General features: G+C 38.8%; 1 protein-coding gene across 1 annotated transcript; it reads right to left on the bottom strand.

Annotated features, from left to right (window-relative positions):
* Positions 1–2,105: 2,105 nt before the first annotated feature.
* Positions 2,106–21,675, bottom strand: CIB3 (calcium and integrin binding family member 3). Its single transcript, XM_075190391.1, has 4 exons — positions 21,631–21,675; positions 20,027–20,174; positions 8,193–8,388; positions 2,106–2,384 (listed from the first exon to the last, which is right to left on the bottom strand). The coding sequence occupies exons 1-4, from the start codon at positions 21,643–21,645 to the stop codon at positions 2,363–2,365; spliced, it is 381 nt and encodes a 126-aa protein (XP_075046492.1). The 5' UTR covers positions 21,646–21,675; the 3' UTR covers positions 2,106–2,362.
* Positions 21,676–22,769: the final 1,094 nt, after the last annotated feature.

Below are 22,769 nucleotides of genomic sequence, written 5' to 3'. Positions count from 1 at the left end.
TCGTGCCTCATTATGGTACCCTAGCCAAACCTCTGACTGACTAAACAAAAAAGAAATTACCTCTGGTGTTTAATTGGATAGAGGATTGTGAAAATGCATTTACAGCTCTGAAATCTGCTCTGGCTCAGTACTCTGTGCTACAGGCCCCAGATTTCAAAGGGAGATTTATAGTACAGACCGACGTGTCTAACTATGGACTAGGAACTGTCCTTAGCCATGTGACAGCGCAAGGGGAGGAGTACCCTATCATTTTCCTAAGTAGAAAACTACTCCCCTGAGAGGTGGCATATGCTACCATTGAACCAGAGTGCCTAGCCATCGTATGGGCACTGCAAAAGCTACAACCTTACCTGTATGGACGGGATTTCACCATTATTACAGACCATAATCCTCTAAGCTGGCTGAATAGAGTTTATGGACTCTCGCGCCAAGGGACTGAAGTGGTGAATGGGCAGGAGAGACCATAACAGGCCACAGTCCTCTGTGCCCTAGGTTAGCGGGAGGTGTGGCAGTTATGTAGTAAATCTAATGACTGATTGTTATTTTCTGTTGAATTTATGTATAACACTCTGAATATTTTATGTAACCTTTCAAAGTGTATTTTTTTAACTGACCTGAGTCTGACCTAGGCAAGTGTCAATGGTCTTTTGAAAGTAGCGAGGCCCAGAGACAGATCTGGGAGTAGTTTGGGTATGCAGAGGAGTTGGACTTATACATATATTTAAGTGATAGATAATTTACTTCGGAAAGCTCTGTTACATTTGGGAGATCAATCTGTCTTTATTGACAAACTAAATTCCTAAGGTGGGGGGTGAAGGGCCAACAAGAAATGGTTTAAATATCCCTTGTTTCAGACATCAGATTGTGCATTTCTTTGAGGAGAGTCTACCACGACTGAAATGTGTCATTCTTATCAATGTGTACTCCTCACACGCCAAATCCTGAACTTGTAAGTAGGAATTCTGGTTTTATTTCCTATTTATTTTCTGAAACTCATTTGTGCAACCTATTTTATTACCTTTTTGTAAATAATCCTTGGAAACATTTTTCAGATTAAACATATTTTATCTAGCATACTCTCCGTGATTCTTTGTGAATTTACGAAGCCTAGGGAGGCTCATGCTACATATATATGTGATTTAAGTGTGAAACATTAATAAGTGGTTCTGGTGAATGTAAGGACACCATAATAAATCCTTTATGGCAGCAGAAAAGGTGTATTCATTGTTAATTAACTAAGGTAACACCAGTCACGGCCAGCTGTTCAGATTGCTGTATCTGGGACAGGCTGGGTGTTCGTGACAAGCAGCATACAAATCTCTGTGCAAGAAAAAAAAAATTCAACTTTATTATACATTCTCAAAACAACATATTTTCAGCCTAATGTATTATAGAATGGAAAGTAACTACAACTGTACAAACATATGAGCTATATAGGAACTACAGTACATGACAAGTTTGCAGAGTAATATTTGCATAAGTTGATAGCAGTGTCATTTTAGATTCTAAGAGGTTTAAACTTTACTAGAATTTACCATTTTGTACAGTATTTATTACTGTCCTAGTGCAGTACAACAGTTGTGTATTGCAAGTGTACAGTAAAATGTATATTTCAGTAATACCAAAATTACAAAACTCTGAACATATACTGTTCTGTATTTAACTGGATATGGTTGTCCTGAAAACTAGAGCTTTTATCTTTTCTCTTGTTAATATTTAAATTTACTGCACCAATGTGTTTTTCATGGACAGTATGTATAAATTAAACCACTGCGGACAATCAGAAGTTACTATCTTGTGTTTTCCTTATATTTTTCTTTGGGATGTTGTTTTCGTTCATTTTACACATCCTCACATTTTACCCTGGTGTCTTTAAATTAGTTTTCTGTAATAAAATGTGAGTATTCATGTAGCATACTTCAATATTTGTAACACATGATGAAGTAGTAATAGTATGTTGTGTGTCCACAGTGGGGCTTTAATCAGTTCCAAAAATGTGTCAGGTTCAAAAGAGTATTACAGAATACCCTTCAATAGTCCAGATTTTGGAGGTAACAATTTCTGCAGCAGAAAAAGAAGGGTCCTTCACAACTCAGTAATGGGGCTTGGGCAGATGAGTAGGATGGTCCAAAACTTTGGAACAAATGTTAAATCAGTCAATTGAAAATTCCACCATTTTTGGTTTCAGATCAGTTAGATGTTACCTGATGTGGCTCGGTTGGTCTGTGTAATTATTACACTTCTCCAGAATAAGTACATTTGGACAGTCACATCACTGTTTTTCTAAGATTTCTAGGCATTCAAATGTGTATGTATATGAAGAAAAGCATGGAGGATGAATCACTCTTCAGGTGTGGAAACATTAAATCCGGATATGGAATGTGCTATTTAAAAAAAAAAGAAAACAAATAATATTAGATCACTTAAATATTTACTGTAACTAGTCAACTGTACTAAAATAGTAGGTAATTATATTGATAATTATGCTGTAGCTAAACATAAGTCAATTATATATAAAACATGCCGGGATGTAGGTATACTTTCCATAGCTTACAGAACTTACATGAAACTGTAAGCCCTGAAGCAAGAACCTTTTTATTTTATTTCAGGAAACAACCAAACCTAGTGAGAAACCAATCCTGAATCACCCCCCATCCTACATGGCTTTTGTTTTATTTCTGCCAAGGAATCATTGGTTCCTTTATTGTGACCTAATAATACTGACTCTTATTTCTAAGTTATAGGGCTTACCTTTTGCTTTGGCTGATGGACATCTCCATACAATGGGTTTCGATCTATGTATAGTAACTACTAGCTGACACTGGTCAATTATTCAAAGTACAAGCAATTTATCCACATGCCAACTGTCAGGTGATTAAGTGATATTTACAATGTTTATGGCTTAAGACCTCTTTTTTTTATTGTGCGTTTACACACTGTCACAATCTTTCTCTTTTTGAGGCTACACACCAAGGGACAGCAGACACATTTTACAATGTTGCACAACGTTTTGGGAGATTTCTACCCCCTTTTCAGATGCAAGAATGATTATATTGTTATGATTATTATGTCACGTATATAGTTTGTTTAGTCAACTTAATTTACAGCTAATTAACAATTATTTAGTGCATTAAATGCCAACATTATGCACCTGAAAAAGGAGGTGAAGCCTTGTGCACTTCGCAAAGTCCACTTATTGGTTAAAATGAACCACTTATTGGAGAAAATGTCTCCACACCTGTTCTTCCGCTCCGTCTTTACAGTATTTGCCTGCATGGAGTTTCTGAAGTTCTGGTATTTTGTGTTTATTGTTCTCTATTGTTCTACCCTGTATAGTCTACTGTTTGTACCATGTACGGCGCTGCGGATACCTTGTGGCGCCTAACAAATAAACGATAATAATAATAATAATAACTAGCTTAGACGTGCACATAAAATGTATCTGCTGTGTTATGGTACGTAGCCTCAAAAAGAAAAAAAAATTGAGTGGTGACTAAGCGATGGCAGCAGGTGCAAGTGCTTTAGAAATAGACTGGTTGTGGTGGGGAATTCCACCCCCTTCTTTCAAAAGAGAAGACACTTACTTATAAACTGCCATCTCCACAGCACCCCTCGTGGCTGTTCATTACAGGAGTGATTGGTGACTGAGATATTTAGATGAGTGGGGGCAGAAGAGAAATAATACATCTCTTTCTCTCCTGCACTTACTTCTCTTACACTGTTAGTCACAACACTCGCTCTTGTAGTGAGTGCTGGTGACCAGATGGCTGGGGTGGGTGGGCGCCAAAGGCAAGGTAAGAGGGTCTCATCTAGTCTCATTGGTGAAACAACCCTGAGTGTTGGGCAGTGTGAATTGAATGGCAGCAATGGGCATACTTTATTGTGGAACTGATCCAAAAAAATGAAAACACTTATGTAAAACCCCTATATATCTATTCATATGAAAGAGAAAGAGATAAATGGGAAACGTGCACTCAAATAACTTTTGCAATCTTATCTTTGCTAGCTCTATATGTGCCACAGGTGCATGGGACCCTGCGGACCAATAAGAAGCCACATACCAGCTTCCTATTGGTCTGCAGCTTCACACACCCCTCGTATATGGGCACAGCACCATTGCCCCAATTCCATGGGCCAATTTTGTTTCACAATTGTTTTATTTCATACATATATTTTTAATATTTAGTTTGCATAAAAATTGGGATAATATTGTGAATACTAGTATGTCGTTTTTTTTTCTAATGATTACATCAGTAATGTTATAACACTATTATAATCAACGACCTATGTCCTTCACTTTCCTTCATTGTTTTATTTCAATAACTTTTATTAAAATAAAAAACAATATTTTAGTATAAAATCCATACATACTGCATAAGTAAAAATGCCTTTTTGGAAAATTAAAAGTTCATGATAACAGTTAAACAAAACAAAGTTAGAACCAGGATATTATAGACTTGTGACCATAACTCGTCAGTTAAATCTGATACATGAGTAAGTATATACATTGGCAGAGAACTGGTTGAAAAATAGAAGACAAGGGAAGATTTGTCAAACTTCATAGAAAAAGGAAAAGTGGAGGTGTTGCCCATAGCAATCATTATGATTCTACCTATCATTCTCTAGAATGTACTAGATAAAAAATCTGATTGGTTACTATGGGCAACACCATCACTTTTAATTTTTGAAGATTTGATGAATCACACTAAAAGGGTAGTTATAATCAGGACATAATAAGAGTGGGGTAAAATAATTAGTGATGCTCTACAGGGATTAGTATTGGGATCTGTATCATTGAATAATTGTATTAAATATGTTATAGATGGCCTAGAATGTAAGGAGTCCAAATTTGCTGCAGTCACTAAGATATGTTGACTTGTTAACACAGAGAGGGAAAGAAATTTTCTACAGAAAGATGTAGACAAAATGGCAAATAGGCCAGAACAGGGCAGATGATATATAATATAGGCATTGCACCTAGGGTGTGGCATTTACTATGCTACTAACTCATTACATGGAATGCAATAGGGAATTTAGGAGTACTAGATAGAAAGCTAAGCAGCAGTACACAGTGGCAATCAGCAAAGAAAAATAAAATCCTGCTAAGCATAATAAAACTGGGAAAATGCACATAATGCAAACATAGTATTACCAATTTATAAGTCCCTAGTTAGACCATATATTGAACCTGGAGCACAATTTTGGGCATCTCAAAGTAAGACAAACATAGGAAAACTCAAGATGGTTGAGAGGCTTTCAACCTCAGTAAAAAAAGGGAACTGAAATATTAAATTATAAACAAAGGTTAGAAAAACTCTGTGTACTTGTGGATATGTGTAAACATATTCAAGGTCACTACAAAGAAATATCTAACAAACTTTTCATACCAAGGTCCATATAGAATACAAGTGATCATTAATTGCGAAGAAAGTAAGCTTCACACAGGGCCAACATTACCAATGGGCAAACCTAGGTGATTGCCTAGAGAGCCAATGGTTAAGTGGATGCCTAAAGCCCTGAATGAATGACATGGGGTCAGATTCAATGCCCCGCGCACTATTACCATTACTACGGTAATAGCTGTGCATTATTACCGTTAATACGGTAACTTTTTCGCTGATTTTTGCTCACAGTTCTGTGAGTCATGAGCAAAAATCTGCTTAGATATTACTGTAGTAACTTTAATAATGTGCGGGCAGCTTTGTTCTGAGGAACAACGCGGGGAATTGAATCTGCTCCATAATGTTTTAATGTTCACACAGCGCACCCACACAGAGCTCAAGCCTCTGACATGGATAAGAAGAAGCTGACAGCTTCTGCTGTGTGAAAATGCCAGCTGCTGCTCCTCCATAGCTGTTATGGGCTGGGAGTTTGGCACTTGGCTATGATGTTACAGCCAAGCACCATACTGTCAACTTTGGAGTAGAGGATGCTAAGGTAAGAAGCAGCAGCAGTGGGGGTGCAATGCCTGAGGGGGAGATTGTAATTTCAAAGTGGCACACGTGCCATTTCAGAGGAGGCAGGGTAACCACTGAGGAATTGAAATGATCTCCCAGCGCAAATAAGGGGTATATAATAGAAATATGTAGACCAGAGTGATTTTGTTGCTAATGGACATTTATGTATCTGAGGACAGAAATGGATGCCATATAACAATAACAGGAATATTACAAAAACAAAGGGTTATGGTGGATGGAAAAAACTTTGAACTCAGATAAAGAGAAAAACACATATAAAAACACATATAAACCACATAAATAAGACCATGATATGGTAGGGTTCCCAATTCCAGAGAGTCCGTCCCAGATAATCAGGGCTGTAAAAAACAAAGTAATGATATGGTCTGCTACAGTCTTTGTAGCAACTCCAAAAGAAAAAGGTAGGCTAAAATAAAAAGTCCTAAATAGAACTAGGAGGCTGATATCTGCTCACACAGCTGGGAAGGGTAGGTAGTGCACTTACCTTCCTCCCCAGGTGGACTCATGTAGACGTCACGGTCTGATTCCTCCTTCCGTGGGTGCTGTCCTTCTGGGCCTGTTTGATCAGTATATGAAGTCTGCCCGCACGTCTCGACTAGCGCCCGCAGTTTTTCAGGTGAGTCTGGTCCCGGATAATTGTCCTGGGGTGTAGAAGCTTTGTTATCGGGCAGTCTTCAAAACGAGCACTCACAACCAGAATAATAAGACTGCAGCCCGCTAGGATAGTGTGGAAAGTTCGCGCATGCGCCAATACCAGAGTCAGCGCTTCAGTCTCTGACACGTTTTGATTGAAAGAAGCGCTCACTTTCACGGGCCTCCTAGTTCTATTTAGGACTTTTTATTTTAGCCTACCTTTTTCTTTTGGAGTTGCTACAAAGACTGTAGCAGACCATATCATTACTTTGTTTTTTACAGCCCTGATTATCTGGGACGGACTCTCTGGAATTGGGAACCCTACCATATCATGGTCTTATTTATGTGGTTTATATGTGTTTTTATATGTGTTTTTCTCTTTATCTGAGTTCAAAGTTTTTTCCATCCACCATAACCCTTTGTTTTTGTAATATTCCTGTTATTGTTATATGGCATCCATTTCTGTCCTCAGATACATAAATGTCCATTAGCAACAAAATCACTCTGGTCTACATATTTCTATTATATACCTCTTATTTGCGCTGGGAGATAATTTCAATTGTCCAGTATTATCAGGGAAGTGCAGACTCCCCACTACCTGTATCATAACCACTGAGGAAGCCCCCAGAGCATAGTAAGGTTTTCTTTTTTTTTTACTGTATGAGTGGTTAAGTTGTGTAATTCCATATCAAATGAGGTGATGTTGGCAAATTCAGTAACAGAGTTTAAACTTAGATTAGATACCTTTTCTTACAATAAATGGTATTTGTAGATATAACTAGCAAAGGCCATTATATGGGTGATTTAATCTGATTGCCATTTTTGGGTCATTAATAAGTTTTTCGCCCTGTGAGACTAAAGAGGCAACTGTTATTGTAAGGGTTTTCCTTTACCTTCTTCTACAGTAGTTCAATGTAATTCTGATTTATGAAAGGTTGAACTCAATGGATATGTGTCTATTTATTCAACCTTATTTAATATGTAATGGGTATAAATCCAAAAATGCTAAAGGGTACTAATTTAATTTGTTTTTTCTGGTGCAATTACTTTAAATGTGCATTATTTTTGGAGCTCACCCCTCCACATGTTTTAATGTATTAACAAAGCACATTGACACCATGCACCATGTTGTACTCCAAACAATACACTACAATGCCAGGACATTCCAAGGTAGATATGTTAATACATAGAAAATAAAATGTTTTAAGTTTAGTGTTGCTCAAATGAGGAAGTTGATGTGTACTAGTTAAACATGATCTGGCCCTTATGAAGAAACAAATAAAGACAAAATGGTAATAGTTTAAAACTGGCATATACTATTATTTTCCTCAACATTGTGCTTTGTTTAGTAAGTTTCCCTATTGGGTGAGTATAAGCTGTAACAGGTGGTAAAGGATCATTTAAGATTACAAATAACAGCAGATTTGGCAGAAACTTCCTAATGGCAGCCTGGAAATTTGGGCTGAGTAATATAGGCTTTTGTAGGAGAGGTGAGTATTTACTGTATCACAGACAGTGGTTGTGATTAGCATATAGCTTAACTATCAATATTACATCATTTTGCAATGTGGTTTAAGGTACCTCAGAAAGTCCGGCGCTCTAACAATCATATGTTGGAAATCTTCCAAGGACAGCTTTCCATCATTGTCTACGTCAGCCTCGTCTATTACCTTCTCACAAACCAGGCACACTTCCTCTGGTGTTAGCTCATTCCGGGTAAGCTTGTTAAGTGTCTTTTCCAGGTCTGATTTACATATGTAATCATCATTATTGAAATCTGGAAAAAGAATGGGTTTAAATGAAACTTTCAAATTCCGACAGTTTTCTTTTTTATTTAAATATGCGCACCCTCTGAATCAGCAGCAAATATGTACAAAAACTGACAAATGGTGACAAATGAGTCGGGGATGGAATTTGGAGTATATAGGCAACATATGCACAGAAGATGGACATAGGATTAGGAATTGCGTGGATAATGTGATAGGAAGAATGTTGACCAGTGACGGACAATAGGCAGCCCCTCTCACCTGTGGGCCCCAGCTTTGTTCCCCTGTGACTGATTTCCCCTCTGTTTTATGTCATAAAGGAGATAAAAATACTGAACAGGAACTTCTGGCTTTTGCATCACATAACTTCCTCTGCAATATGCAGGAAGGTCACGCAGCACATCAGAGCAGGTGGAGGAGGGAATGTAGTGTATTCTACATCACATGCTCTCCGCCGGCAACATCTCCACTTTTTCAAACTCACAGTTTAGTAAATATAGCCCCTGATCTTTTTGTTGCAGAGTGGATTAGAAGTTAGCGACCTAACGATAAACCCTGTTTCTCAGCAAACCTGGTAATCCTGGGATCCTGTTTTAATTGTTTCTATGGACTTGTGTTAGCTGCCTTACCAGTTACTGCATCTCATTTTTACCTGTGTGACCTGTGTGTAAAATAAAGCCACTTGTGAATGTGGGCTACCTATCCCCTTAGATTAGCTTTGATTCCCTGGATGTAGAAGACATTGTTAAAATCAACCTAAGGTTGCATGCTACCACCAGTGATCTGTACCTAGCCCCAATAAACCATATAGGATGGATTGATGTAATTGGCCCAATATATGCCAAAAAAGTACAATGCTCTTTGCAGACAGGAACTTTTCCTGAACCACTAAAGGAAGCAGTTGTCAGGCCTCTTCTAAAAAACCTTTCCTAGACCAAGACTGTATGACTAACTACAGAGCGGTATCAAACATTCCATTTTTAGGGAAGGTTATTGAGGAAGTGGTTGCATCCCAACTGTAAACCCCTCTGTTAACCCACAATATTTATTCATTCCAGTCAAGATTCAGGAGAAGACATAGTACTAAAACAGCCCTGGTACATGTGGTTAATGATCTTCTGATGGCAAGAGGCAATCTTCAATCTTAATTCTCCTGGACCTCTCTCAGCATTTGATACTGTGGACCATGGGATTCCAAAAGAGCGAATTTCTGTGTACTGGAGTCCTTAGCTGTTTGAAATCCTGTCTCTCTGGCAGATTACAGAGTGTGTCTTCAGGAATATACTAATCTGCACCAGTGCCCCTTTCATTCGTCATACTACAGAGCTCGATGCTCTATATCTCCCATGAAATTTGCAATATACATGCTACCATGAGAAAATTTGTATTTTCTGTATTTTGTTAAAACTTTAAATAAAATGATTTAAAAAAATGTAGTATTAAGTAAAATCCTACCATTAATACAAAACTACTATTTCGCTATCCAACTCAGCTACATTATCACCTGGCACATTAACCCAGGACATAAAAAATGCGCAGACATAGAAAACACATTAACCCCAGATCTACCCTTACACCGTTTTCCATGGCTCCCTAAATCATGTAAACCCGCCTCGGCATACTCATGCCCCTCTATGGCATTCACTTTATCTACATGGGATTTGGCAAACCATCATCACAACTTAGCCCCCTACCCATCCCCTCTGACACCAAGCTGGACCCCTCTATTGTTCTCCCCTAGCCAATCAGACACAGTCTCCCGTTGGTGGAAGTCACATAAGGTTGATAGTTTCCTTCACATTCTGTGTGAATCAGCCTGTGTCCTACGATGACATATGTGCTAAATGCCACCCTCTTCTTTCTACACACTTCCAATATATTCAGATCCATGGCTTCATACAATCCCAATGTCGGACCCAAAAACTTTGCGCACTCTCTCTCTGTTTGAGCATAAATGTATCTATTCAGTGGGCCGCAGAGAGAATATTTCACTCATGTACTGATCACGACCAGCCCTGATCAACCCCTTCCACCCCACAAAGAGGCATGAGAACGTAACCTTGAGATCACCATGGACAGCGAGGAATGAACCATCATTCACACCTGTATAGCCAAGGTCTCTAATAATGCAGGTATTCAAGAGAATTGCTTCAAAATTTATACTCATTGGTATATGGTTCCAGACAAACTACATCATATGTACCCTTCAGTGTACGACCATTGCTGGAGGCTCTGCAGAGCTCAGGGCACTTTCCTCCATATTTGGTGGGAATGTCCAATTGTACGTGATTATTGGGATATCTCCCTGAATATTGTTCGCCAGACAACTGGTGTACGAGTCCCCAGGACACCTCTAAAGATTTTGCTCAACCAACCAAAATCCGGTCTTTGCAAACCCCCTGACCGTTTAATTGCACATATCTGCCAGGCCGCCAAATTGCTCATTGCACGAGCCTGGAAACAGCCTATTTCTCCTTCAAAAGCAAAGTTGCTCAACCATATAAGGTGCAGACATCTATTCAAAGCTGAGGCACTCTTGCTGTTTGAAAAACCTGATTACTCACTGATGCACACTTTTGTTCCCATATACTGCCTACGTGTACTGGCGCAAACATATATGGACTAAGATACAGTTTGGTTGAATTTCTACTGATATTTGAACTTATTATTGCAATGTGGATTTGAACCACGAGTGCCATCATCTAAGACTTTGAGGTTGGAAATATATTAACTGCATTTTCAATATTGACTAGTGTTAGAGCTCACACCATTTCAACATCATTTCAGTGTTCTTATTTAATTTGATATAATATTTTTTCTGAGATCATATCAGTCTTATTTATTAATATCATTACCGTGATTATTCACATTTACCATTCCTTAAAGTGCACTCTTAAAGCCTTTTCCTTTAGCCATATTACTTTGAGTTCTATTGTTTTTTTGGGGGGGAAGTGAGAAAATCCCAAAAAGAGTCTGTGACAGCATTCCAAATTCCTTCCCCCTCCCTAAAGATCGTCCATTCAATTACCTTTTCAGTTCAAAATGTGCAATTGTGGCTGCCTGCAAACAACCGGACCCCCCCTGTCCTTCCAGCAGTGATTAATTGGATTAGGCAAATGTATCGTTGCAAATACATAACAAGTATTATAAATGAACGCTCCAAAAAATTCCGTGCCATTTGGAGCCCACAACTTTCCCACCATAAGACTAACATTTAATTGTTCTCCTTTCAATCTATTAGCAGATACAATATCATAAGTAGACCGAATACCTTGTATTTGATACTTGGTATGGAACTAGACCAGACAGCCCCCCCCTGTTATCCACCACCCCCTTGTATACCCCTAACCAAGATCTTCATCTCTCCCCTTCGCTCACCCCCTCCCTCCCCACTCTACCCCCCTTTTTCTTCTTCCTTCTCTCACACTATTCTCCTCTTTCATGCTTTTTTCCTTTACCTGCTGCTGACTGTTTATCATTAGACTGTCTTTATGTTGCAAAATTGTTGCAAAACCCTTAATCAAATCTATCTTAAAAAACAACTTGGTGAATAAAAAAAGATTAAACTAGATGTTATTCAACTCTACCATGTCATTCAATCCATTTGGAGAAAGAGTTCTCATGCTAAAAATCCAATTTTTGCCTATAGTCTGCTGCCTCTTTCAGTAGCACTTATCTGTTCAATTGCTGTTACACTGAGGCTTTTTACATCTCCACCCTGACATCTAAACAAATGTTTAGATAAACCATTACAGATTTCCAGAGAGGAGGCGCCTCAGACTTTGGGAGGCAGCAAGTTACAAAGATTAACTGCAAAGTTGAAAGCTTAGGTCCCTTATGAAGTGCAAAAAATTCATAGTTCTTCATCTGTGGATCAAAGTGAGATGTCTGATTAGGTAGAGCTTTGAAAGTCAATAAGCAAATCTAGATTTACCATCTTACAGGCAGATAGTGAAGGGTATGGAGAACAGGTTTATATGGCAGAAAATAGACAGACTGTGACATTTTGTATTAGAAAATTAATTTTCTGGGACACCGGGTAGACTGCACTGCAGTAGTCCAAGCGTGAGGACACAATCACAAATACATGTATGAGTCAAGAAAGATCTTCTGGGAGAATCAAATTAAAGACGATGCCAAGATTCAGCACATGATTAGAGTTTGGGAAATTAGAACCCCCGAAACTTAAGTCCTGTTTGTTGACCCACTCTTCTCATTTGACAGTCAGCTCTCATTTTAAGAACAACATTTTTTTATCAGGATTCATTCTTAGCCATTTGGCACTTATCCACTCCTGAAGCTCAACTAGATTACAATTGAAAATTTTTATTGGATCCTAGTACCACAAGCAAAGGAGAGCTACAGTTGAGTTTCAGCTGTATAGCTATAGTAATTCAGGTTTCGATGGCATTGTTGGGATTCCAGCTCAGGTGAAGGATACCTTATTTGCAAAGCAGATTGCGGACTCATAGCCATAATCTCACATGAGTGATTGTGGACTGGTATTGTTCAGTATGCTTGATTAATTCTAGCTAATCTTCTACTGTGTGAGTCTTCCACCTTTCAAGCCTGCGGCCCCTCTTGAGCTCCCAAATACTGTTGTCAAACCAATTTTCTTAATGGTATGTGTAATTGTATACAAATAGAGCAAAGTTATGCACAATTGTATCCAAACAAGAGCAATGGTATCCATTGCAGCCATCACTTCTATTATAGCAACAGGCAAGAGAGCAAGGATCCTCACAGGCACCCATTATATCAGAGAGATCCAAGTTTGCTTAGGAGTAACGCCTCTTATTGGATGATACCTTATTATAAGGGCACAGTCGTGCCCTTATATGAAGGTTACATGTAAAAAATGACATTCTGCCTTTAGAAATCTGTGAGAGGGGGGGCATGGTGTTTGAGGCTCTACATCTTAAAACGTATTAAAGCTATTAAGCTGAAATTTGGCATGCGTATGGAGAATTGTCCACAGGTGCTGCATGACAAAGAATAAAAAATGACAATTTAGGAACAATCTAAAGTTCAAAATCTTGCCGTTTTTTTCCACTTCCCGTTTTGCAAAAGTTGCCATTTTTCTGTTTTTTTTGGGAGAGCGTACCTTGGTGTACAGGTTGTTTAAAGACACGCAGTAACTTTTGTTAGAAAGCTCTTAGGGCTGGGGAGTGCCTTTGAGGGTTCACAAGTTTGACAAAGTTACAGTTTTTTTACAATTTGTTAAAACATGCCCCATTTTAAAGATAGGGGATTTCAGAAAAGTTCATAACGTTGCACATGTCAGATAGAGTCTTGTGCTGGGTGTAATATATGTGGCTTCACTTGGGAGCACAAATATGGCTGTGTGTTCCTCCACATACCGATTTTGATTTGTATGCTACAGACAAACAAGAGATATTTACTGGCTGTAGGTGAGCTGGTTAGTGTTTTGGGTCTGAGGGGGGGGGGCACACTGTATAATTTTTAGCCCTGGCACCGCTTTTATTTCACAGTTTATCCCTCAGTGCGATGCCAGAGGAATGGATGGGGAATGCTCTCAGCACACCATTCCGGAAGCCGGAATGGATGGGGAATGCACTCAGCACTCCATTCCGACAGCCGGAATCAATGGGGAATGCACTCAGCACTCCATTCAGGGAGTAGAATGCACTCAGCCATCTATTCCGGCAGCCTGAATGGATGGGGAATGCACTCAGCACACCATTCCGGCGATGGGGAACAGGGCCGCCATCAGGGGGATACGGGGTACTCTTGTACCAGGCCCAGGCTCACCAGGGGGCCCGGCGGCACACACTTACCTGAGGCCGCCTGCTATCTTATATTTTCATTTTCATTCATTCATTTGTTTTTTTGTTTTTTTTATGCTTGTTGTTTTTACTCCGACCACAAGGGGGAGCCCCGATGGCCGACAGTGAAGCAGTCCTGGAAGTAAATCACCAGGCTGCTTTTCACTGAGGGTGGGCTGCAGGGTCAGCACAAGCAGGAGGGAGAGAGATCCCATGTAGCTCAACATCCTGGGGCTCAGATAGGCTGCTCACAGCTCTTCTATTACCCAATGAGGAACGGACAACATCAGTGTGAGAGGTGAGTTGACTCACATATAGGACTACAGAGCAGTTTTTAGTGTTTGTAGTGTGTGTCACAATTTGAATTGGGGCACTACTGTGTGGCATAATATCTGGGGGCACTACTGTGTGGCATATTATCATCTGGGGTACTACTGTGTGGCATATTATCATCTGGGGTGCACACCTTTGCATAATATTATCTGGGGACACTACTGTGTGGCATATTATTATCTGGGGGCAGTATTGTTTGCCATAATATGTTCCTGGGGCACTTGTTTGGTGTTATGTGATTGATTTGGGGGCAGTATTGTTTGGTGTTTGGTGTTATATGAACTGAAGGGACTGTTGTTTGGTGTTATATGAACTGAAGGCACTATTGTTTGGTGTTATATGAACTGAAGGCAGTATTGTTTGGTGTTATATGAACTGAAGGCACTATTGTTTGGCGTTATATGAACTGGGGGCACTATTAGGCACCCTCCCCCTAGACGTTGCTGTACACGCCCTTCCGGCAGCAAGCTGTGGCACAGAGTATCCCTCGCTCGGTGTCCCTGGGTGCACACCCTAATGAAGTGTTCTGCGCACTGCTATGGGTAAGTGACTTGAACTGAACACTCTGAGAGAGTACTGAGCTAATATCAGATCATCATTGGCAACAGAATTTCCTTGTGGAGTAAATCTGCTTCCAGCCTACTGCGTCATCTTTCTATGTCTTATCCAAAATTGTATTTCATCCTCGTTATTTGGTAGTATTTAAGGATTTTATTCTTGTTATGAGACCATGTTACACGTTTATGATCTGATTCTACTGCAGAACAGTGGTACTCTCACATCTGACAGTGCTGCTGTCCTTGCAATATTCCAGCACTGGCATCTTTCTTTTATTTCTCTACCTGGTCACTTTTAACCAGGTACTGTAAGTAAATTCATTAGGAATTGAATGGATTATCCTGCAAATTTGGAAACTCACAGTTCCTTTCTGCAGAGCATTTACTTATTATTTTAACTCTTTATCATCATCATCATTTATTTATTTATATAGCGCCAACATATTCCATAGCGCTTTACAATTGGGGGCAAACACAGTAATAAACAAACTGGGTAAAACAGACAAAGATGTCAGAAGGCCCTGCTTGCAAGTTTACAATATATGAAAGGCCCTGCTCGCAAGCTTACAATATATGGAAGGCCCTGCTCACAAGCTTACAATATATGGTTTAAATATTATGAACATGTTATACATCTGTATGGAACACCAGCATTTTATTCATGCATATCAGTCCCTGTGTAGATTACAATATAATTTACCTAACACATACTCGCACATGTGAGGAGCAATTTAGTCAGAATTCAATGCTTGATGGTATAGGAAGGGGAGAGGGACCTCTGAATGAATGACTTTCTTCTACATAGGAGGCTGGCATGGCCTGTCTGTGCGGTGTGTCAAATGGCTTTTTGTTTACCACAATATAGTCACACTCCTCTTACATGGCAGTTTTCAGTTCTACATTAATAAATACTTGTGGTGTAGCACAATACTTTATAACCTTTCTTTGTGTCTGCTTACTGTGACTCCGCCTACCACTGCGTGTTCCGTTAGCCTCACCTGCCACTGATAACTGATGTGGTTATGGATAATCGAGTTAATCCCGCCTACTTTTGTGTTAGACCAGCCCACTGTTTGGTCCTGCCCATGTGAGGCCACTTCCAGAATTTTTTCCAGGGCCACTTTAAGTTCCCAATCCGCCCCTGAGTGATGGTGTGGTGTGACCTGACGTCACACTGATGTTCCCGCCGCCGCTGTAAGAATAAGGAGCAAGGAGCAGCAGCTGCAACATCTGGGTAAGTATATTTTAAAGATATTTTATTATCACATTTTTTTTTACATTTTGTAGGAGATTAGCCTTACAAGTATGATAATGGGTTAAGCTGTATTTCTTGAGGGATATGAGGGATAATATTTATTTCCTCCCTTAATGTCATAAATTAAGTTTTTGTTGGGTTTCTTTTTTGGGGGGGGGGACATTCACCAAGAGGGGTGGGGGCGTTCATCGGGGGGGCCCTGCCTGTTTCATTTGTACTGGGCCCCACGATTTCTGATTGCAGCCCTGATGGGGAATGCACTCAGCACACCATTCCGGCACACCATTTTGTGAGTGACAGCAATCTCACTCCATGATAGTGCTGAATCTGCAGCTAACCACACTCACCATTCCGGCAGCCGGAATGGATGGGGAATGCACTCAGCCATCCATTCCGGCAGCCGAAATGGATGGGGAATGCACTGAGAAATCCATTCCGGCATCCGGAATGGATAGAGAATGCACTCAGCACTCCATTCCTGCATGCATGAAGTCAGTTATAACAGATAACTGTAATGTATAGGAGTAATCTCCAATATATATATCTATGGAAGTATGTAGCAAAGTTGATCCCCATATTCCAGAGAAGATATCTGTGTAGCATACCAAAATGCAGTCTAGAGGCTTAGAAAAGACAGGCATCTTTACTCAAGCAGCACAGGGCTCTATAGGGTGATTCAAAAGTCGCAGTACACCCTTTTATTTCAAAAACTCTACAGGAATTGGGCCGATTGGCCGATTTCAATATGGCGCCCATGTTTGGTACATACCGTAAAAGATAGACCACGTCACCCATACCTTACTGGAGTATTCAGGTTTCCCAATTTCCTGTAGAGTTTTTGAAATAAAAGGGTGTACTGCGACTTATGAATCACCCTGTATATTAAGTGAACTAATTCTGGCAGTTCCGGATTGAACCCAAAGGGCCAAAATATCAGCAAACATCATACACTTTAGAATGGCATTTATTACAAAGGTGTCTGTAAGGAAAAGAGGCGTATCTTACACAAACGTACAAATGGAACATTTGTTATTATAAGGGCACAGTCGTGTCCTTATATTAAGTTTACATGTAAAAACGACATTCTGCCATTGGAAATCTGTGAGAGGGGGCATGGTGTTTGAAGCTCTACATCTTAAAACGTATTAAAACTATTAAGCTCAAATTTGGCATGCGAATGGAGAAATGTTCACAGGTGTTGCATGTCAAATTTCAGAAAAAAAGAATGATAAATAACAATTTAGGAACAGTCTAAAGTTCAAAATCTTGCCGTTTTTTTCCACTTCCTGTTTTGCAAAAGTCGCCATTTTTCTGGGTTTTTTGGGAGAGCGTAACTCAGTGTACAGGGCGTTTAAAGACACGCGGTAACTTTTGTTAGAATGCTATTAGGACTGAGGAGTGCCTTTAAGGGTTGACAAGTTTGACAAAGTTAGTTTTTTTACAATTTGGTAAAACATGCCCTATTTTAAAAATAGGGGATTTCAGAAAAGTTCATAACATTGCACATGTCAGATAGAGTCTTGTGCTGGCTGTAGTATATGTGGCTTCACTTGGGAGCACAAATATGACTGTGTTTTCCCCTGCATACCGGTTTTGATTTGTAAACTACAGACAAATTAGAGATATTTACTGGCTGTAGGTAGGCTGGTTAGTGTTTTGGGTCTGAGGGGGGGCACACTGTATAATTTTTAGCCCTGGCACCGCTTTACGATAAAGCTTTACGATAAAGCTAAACTAAGAAAATGTAAAAGTACTGCATGTGTGTATTCCAGTGAACACACAAATCTGTGAATTAGCAGCTCCACCATTTTGTGAGTGACAGCAATCTCACTCCATGATAGTGCTGAATCTGCAGCTAACCACAGGATGTGATGGCACCATGTCTGTATTGCACAAGTAACACGTCCATTATGGTTTCTGCCTTAATCGTCGTAATTTCATTGCTTTTTGGAGTTTGATTGGAAGAGTTTCAATAGTTTTCTTACATTTTAGATGGTGTGTAAGGAACATGTTAAACCATAAGGTTTTTTGTCTATGGAATTATCTCTATAGGTGCATTTAATTTTGAGAGGTTACCTCTCAATCAAATGAAGTGATGGTATGACCAAGTAACTAGGTAACTCAGTGAAGTAACTCTTCTAACCCAATCTGGAAAGATCAAGTGTGGGATTACTCCTATGCATAGCAGAGGAAATTATTAGGGTTGAGGTCCAGAACATTCATTGTGCAAAGAATGTCTTGACAAAGGTGTGGGTTTATCATCTATACACACATCAAGATCCCCAGAAAAAGTCATATGTGATGCTCCAGCAACAGTGTCTGTAATTTATTATCTCCAGGGGAAAGTTAGATGAGAAGGTCTCTAAAACCCAAACCTGTAGAACTCCGGGCAAAAATATACTCAAATGATTGAGTTATTCCTACTGAGTGGGCCCTAAGTTTAAATGTTTGGTTTTTTTGTGTGTTTTTTAAAAAGATTCCCTCTCTACCACCCCTGTGGTCTTGTCTTGAGCAGTGGATGAATGAGGCAAGGCAGAAAGGATCATTTCACACAAATCTAGCGATAAATCAGTGAATATAGTTTATTTAGATGTTAACATGGAATTCCACAATAAATTCCATCAGAAACTGAATTGAATTTTACTCAAGACAGGAGAATGCATAACTTTCCTCATCAGGAAACACCTCTAGAGTTGAACATATACAGCTTAGAGAAGAGATATGTATTAATACAGTTCAGGAAAGCAGTTTTTTTTGTTTTGTTTTTTAAATATGAGTATTTCTAGAACAAAGGCACACACTTTCATATTGGAAGGAAGAAGGACTGAAAGCTAATATAAAGCAGAACATTTTGACAGAAGGGTTGATAGATCCATGGAAGAGTCTCCCAGCAATAGTGGTGGGGGTACAGTAAATAATGGAAAAATACATGAGATAAACATGTTGCTGTTGTAAAGGGTTAGAAAATATTAGGACATCTGCCCCTCCACCCCTCCCCCAAAAAAAATGTGAAAGACACACACAAAAAACAGTAGACTAAATGGATTTGGAGGTTTATTCTGTCATCAAATTGTATGTTTCTATGCAGTTTCTTGATGTGAAAAGCCACTAAGGGGGGTATTCAATTGTTTATTTTAACGCGCTAAAACCAAAAAAAACGAGCACTCTAAAAAAACTTCATATTATACGGTAATTTTGCGTGCGTAAACAGTTAATACAGTACTTACTCGCTGCCAGTGGGCTGAATTTCAGCTCGCTGCTCAGGGAGCTGCGAGATGAAATTTAGCGAGTAATTACCGTATTAACGGTAATATTTTTAGAGCGCTCGTTTTTTTTGGGTTTAGCGCGTTAAAACAAACAATTGAATACCCCCCATAGTGACAGATAGAGAAGCTGCAAGGTCTTTTACCAAACGTACTTCTATATGAAATACAGTTAATATATTCAGATTGTATTTATATTTTTACAAAACAGGTCATGGATGGAAAAACAAAGAAAACATTAATGTTCTTATTGACAATGGAACTATAGTTTTCGATGACAAAAGATATGATAACAAGACAACAAAACATACTCTAAATTAATTTTAATTTAGTTGCCATGATTATTCAATTGATAATAAAGATTATTTTAAAAAACAATAAACCTAAAGATGTTAAATGATTTAAAAACAAATAAACATTGATTACAATGTCAAATATTTTACAATTAAACTCACCATATATTTTGAACGCATAGTAAGCTTTAAGATCACGGGGAGCCATTTCGCTAAGCACAGAGAACATGTCCAGGAAATCATCAAGTGTCATGTTTCCATCCCCATCCTCAGAGAATACTTCAGCTATTCGCTGGCGGAAGGGGTTATCCTAAAATCAAGTATATTGGTTATTTCAGGCAGGCCAATATATACCAATTGCATAGTATTCACGTATGTGTCAGCTTATTGTTCCATAGTGTACAAGATTGGAGAAAATAGGAAAAAACTACCCTTATTGAGAACAGCAATGAGAGGAATACATTAAGCCATGCAATTTTTCATAGGAGATCTAAAGCAGAATGCATGGCAACAAGTGCTGGACTTTGCAATACAAGCGGCAAACACAATCATATAACATAGGCACAAGCAATGAAGAAAGCTTCAGAGGTCAATCCACAATCAGTTAGTCAGAGGTAGCTAGTAAGTGCTAGTGAAGATCATCATCATCAGTATGCATCTACACCAGACCTCGGGCACCAACAAATGATACAGCCATTCACAAGGCTTATTTGCTTCCCCTTGCCAGTATGCGTCTGTCGCAATTATGCTAAACACATTCTTACTCTATGTGGTCTACGTTTGCATGCCCCGTCCCTCCCTCGTTCCGCCTCTATAAGCGTGAGCAGGAATTAGAAGTACACTTTTTCATGGGCAGTACAAATTTGAATATTTTACTCTAAACAACGCCCAGGGTAGGGCTGGAAAATTTTAGCCTACGGGGCAAATCTCGACTCAGCAGCCTATTAGGAACATTTTAAAGGGAGAAACATGCAGGTGGCCCAGTGACCCAGCCCAAAGTATCCCACTATGGGATGGGGGGGAGATGCCCCCCTTGCCCCCAGCCCAGCCTGCCCTAGCATATGCCAAAGTTAGCATGAGCCCCAATGTGTACAGAGATGTTATGGGCCTGATTCATTAAGGAAAGTAAGGCAAAAAAAGTAGTAAGTTTTCTCCTGGACAAAAATATTACCATGCAATGTGTGCAAATTATTTTATTATTTTGCACATAAGGTAAATACTGGCTGTTTTTTCTTGTAGCACACAAATACTTGGTGGCTTCATTTGTACACTGAAATTTAAAGTTGATCTAGGACATGCCCTAGACCTACTATAAGTCTGCCATTACATTTTGAATTTACCTCCCACTCCAATGCAACATGGTTTTGCCATGGTGCAAAGTTACTCACTTTTTTTGCTTTCCGTAATGAATCATGCCCTATATGAATCTGGAACATATAGCTTGTATGAATACATTAATATCCAAGAGCTTAAATGTGTTCCATATACTGTATTAATTTTTGTGCTATGCAACTTTGGAACATAAAAACTTTATTGTATGGGTTCATTCTGAGAGCAAAAGGTGAGACAGAGGGCAGACTAGTTCATAATGTGTAACTGAGAAGATACAGTGGCTTAAAGAAGAACTATGGTCTTTACTATGTATTATGTTAGGCATCAATTATCTTTCCAGTCCTGCCAATTAGCACATAATAAATTATGAATGAAGCACAGGATTAGAGTGACACCTGGCAACCTTTGCAATTATAGCTTCTTTCATGCTTTACCTTAAGTTCTGGCATGCTGCCTATAAGTTCATAAGGAATCCTCACATCTGGTTTATTTGTGTAGTCATCTGGAACAAGTTGTGGTGCCAAGTCTCTGTACCTGTGGAAAAGCCTGAAAGAAAAAAGTTGAATGTAGACTCCAGGACTTTTACAAATCATGCTTCAATTAATAAAACTATGTATACATTCTAATTTACAGTGTCCGCTCCAACAAACTAGTATTCAGATTATTTAATAAAACAGAACGTGGCTGGTCCTCTTTGAATAAGTTTAAACATGTTCTGTTGAAAACAATTATCTTTGTAACGAGAAATTGCCAAAAGCCATTTTAAAAACATAGTGCAAATATCACAAATGTGATACAGCACAATCTCCAGAAGCGTAAAGTTTATGGGCCTTATTCATTAAGGAAACTAAAGCAAAAAAAAGGAATAACTTTGCACCTTGGCAAAACCATGTTGCATTGGAGGGGGAGGTAAATTTAAAATGTGATGACAGATTTATTATTTGGGTAGGGCATGTCCTAGATCAAGCTTAAATTTCAGTATACAAAAAAAAATTATCAAGTGTTTATGTGATACATGAAAAAGCCAGAATTTAACTTATTTGCAAAACAATAAACTAATTTGCACCCCTTGAATTTTAACATGGTTTTGTCCAGGAGAAAACGTACTCCTTTTTTTGCCTTACTTTCTTTAATGAATCAGGCCCTATATGTATAATCACCATATGAAAAGCTGTGGTAGAAATATAGCAGTTCAGTTTATTAAAAGCAATTTTAATGCAAATAAGGGTTCCTCCAGATGAAATTAAAAAAAATTACATGTTAAGCACAACTAAAACTGATGTGGAGGTATGTAATTAAGATTAGGGTAATAGAATCTTAAAGTGTCCCGAGTAGCCACCTGAATATTACAAGAATATTTAAACTTAATATGAATATATACACTCTTTTTTAGAAATTGAAACATTTGTTTTCAAGAAGAAACATTATTGCTAGCTATTGTCTGAATGCATTTAGATATTCCTATCAGTATAAAATGATGAATCGCATTGGTGTTAATACACAATTCTATTTTTTTCACTTTTTCTTTAGAATTTTAATATATTTCGCTCAATGGTTTTAAATGTTTCATTAA

Source organism: Mixophyes fleayi, chromosome 1 (genome assembly GCF_038048845.1).
Source record: "Mixophyes fleayi isolate aMixFle1 chromosome 1, aMixFle1.hap1, whole genome shotgun sequence".
Taxonomy (NCBI): Eukaryota; Metazoa; Chordata; class Amphibia; order Anura; family Limnodynastidae; genus Mixophyes; species Mixophyes fleayi.
The sequence above is the reverse complement of the archived record's forward strand: the minus strand, read 5'-3'. Positions and strand labels throughout refer to the sequence as shown.

What these genes read in the sequence shown, in the direction of transcription:
- CIB3 (XM_075190391.1), bottom strand. An exon ending in CTATGCGTTCAAAATATATG is followed by an intron (nt 8,389 to 20,026) that starts GTGAGTTTAATT and finishes TTCTTTTTCCAG; the next exon opens with ATTTCAATAATGATGATTAC. An exon ending in AGAGCGCCGGACTTTCTGAG is followed by an intron (nt 2,385 to 8,192) that starts GTACCTTAAACC and finishes TTTTTTAAATAG; the next exon opens with CACATTCCATATCCGGATTT.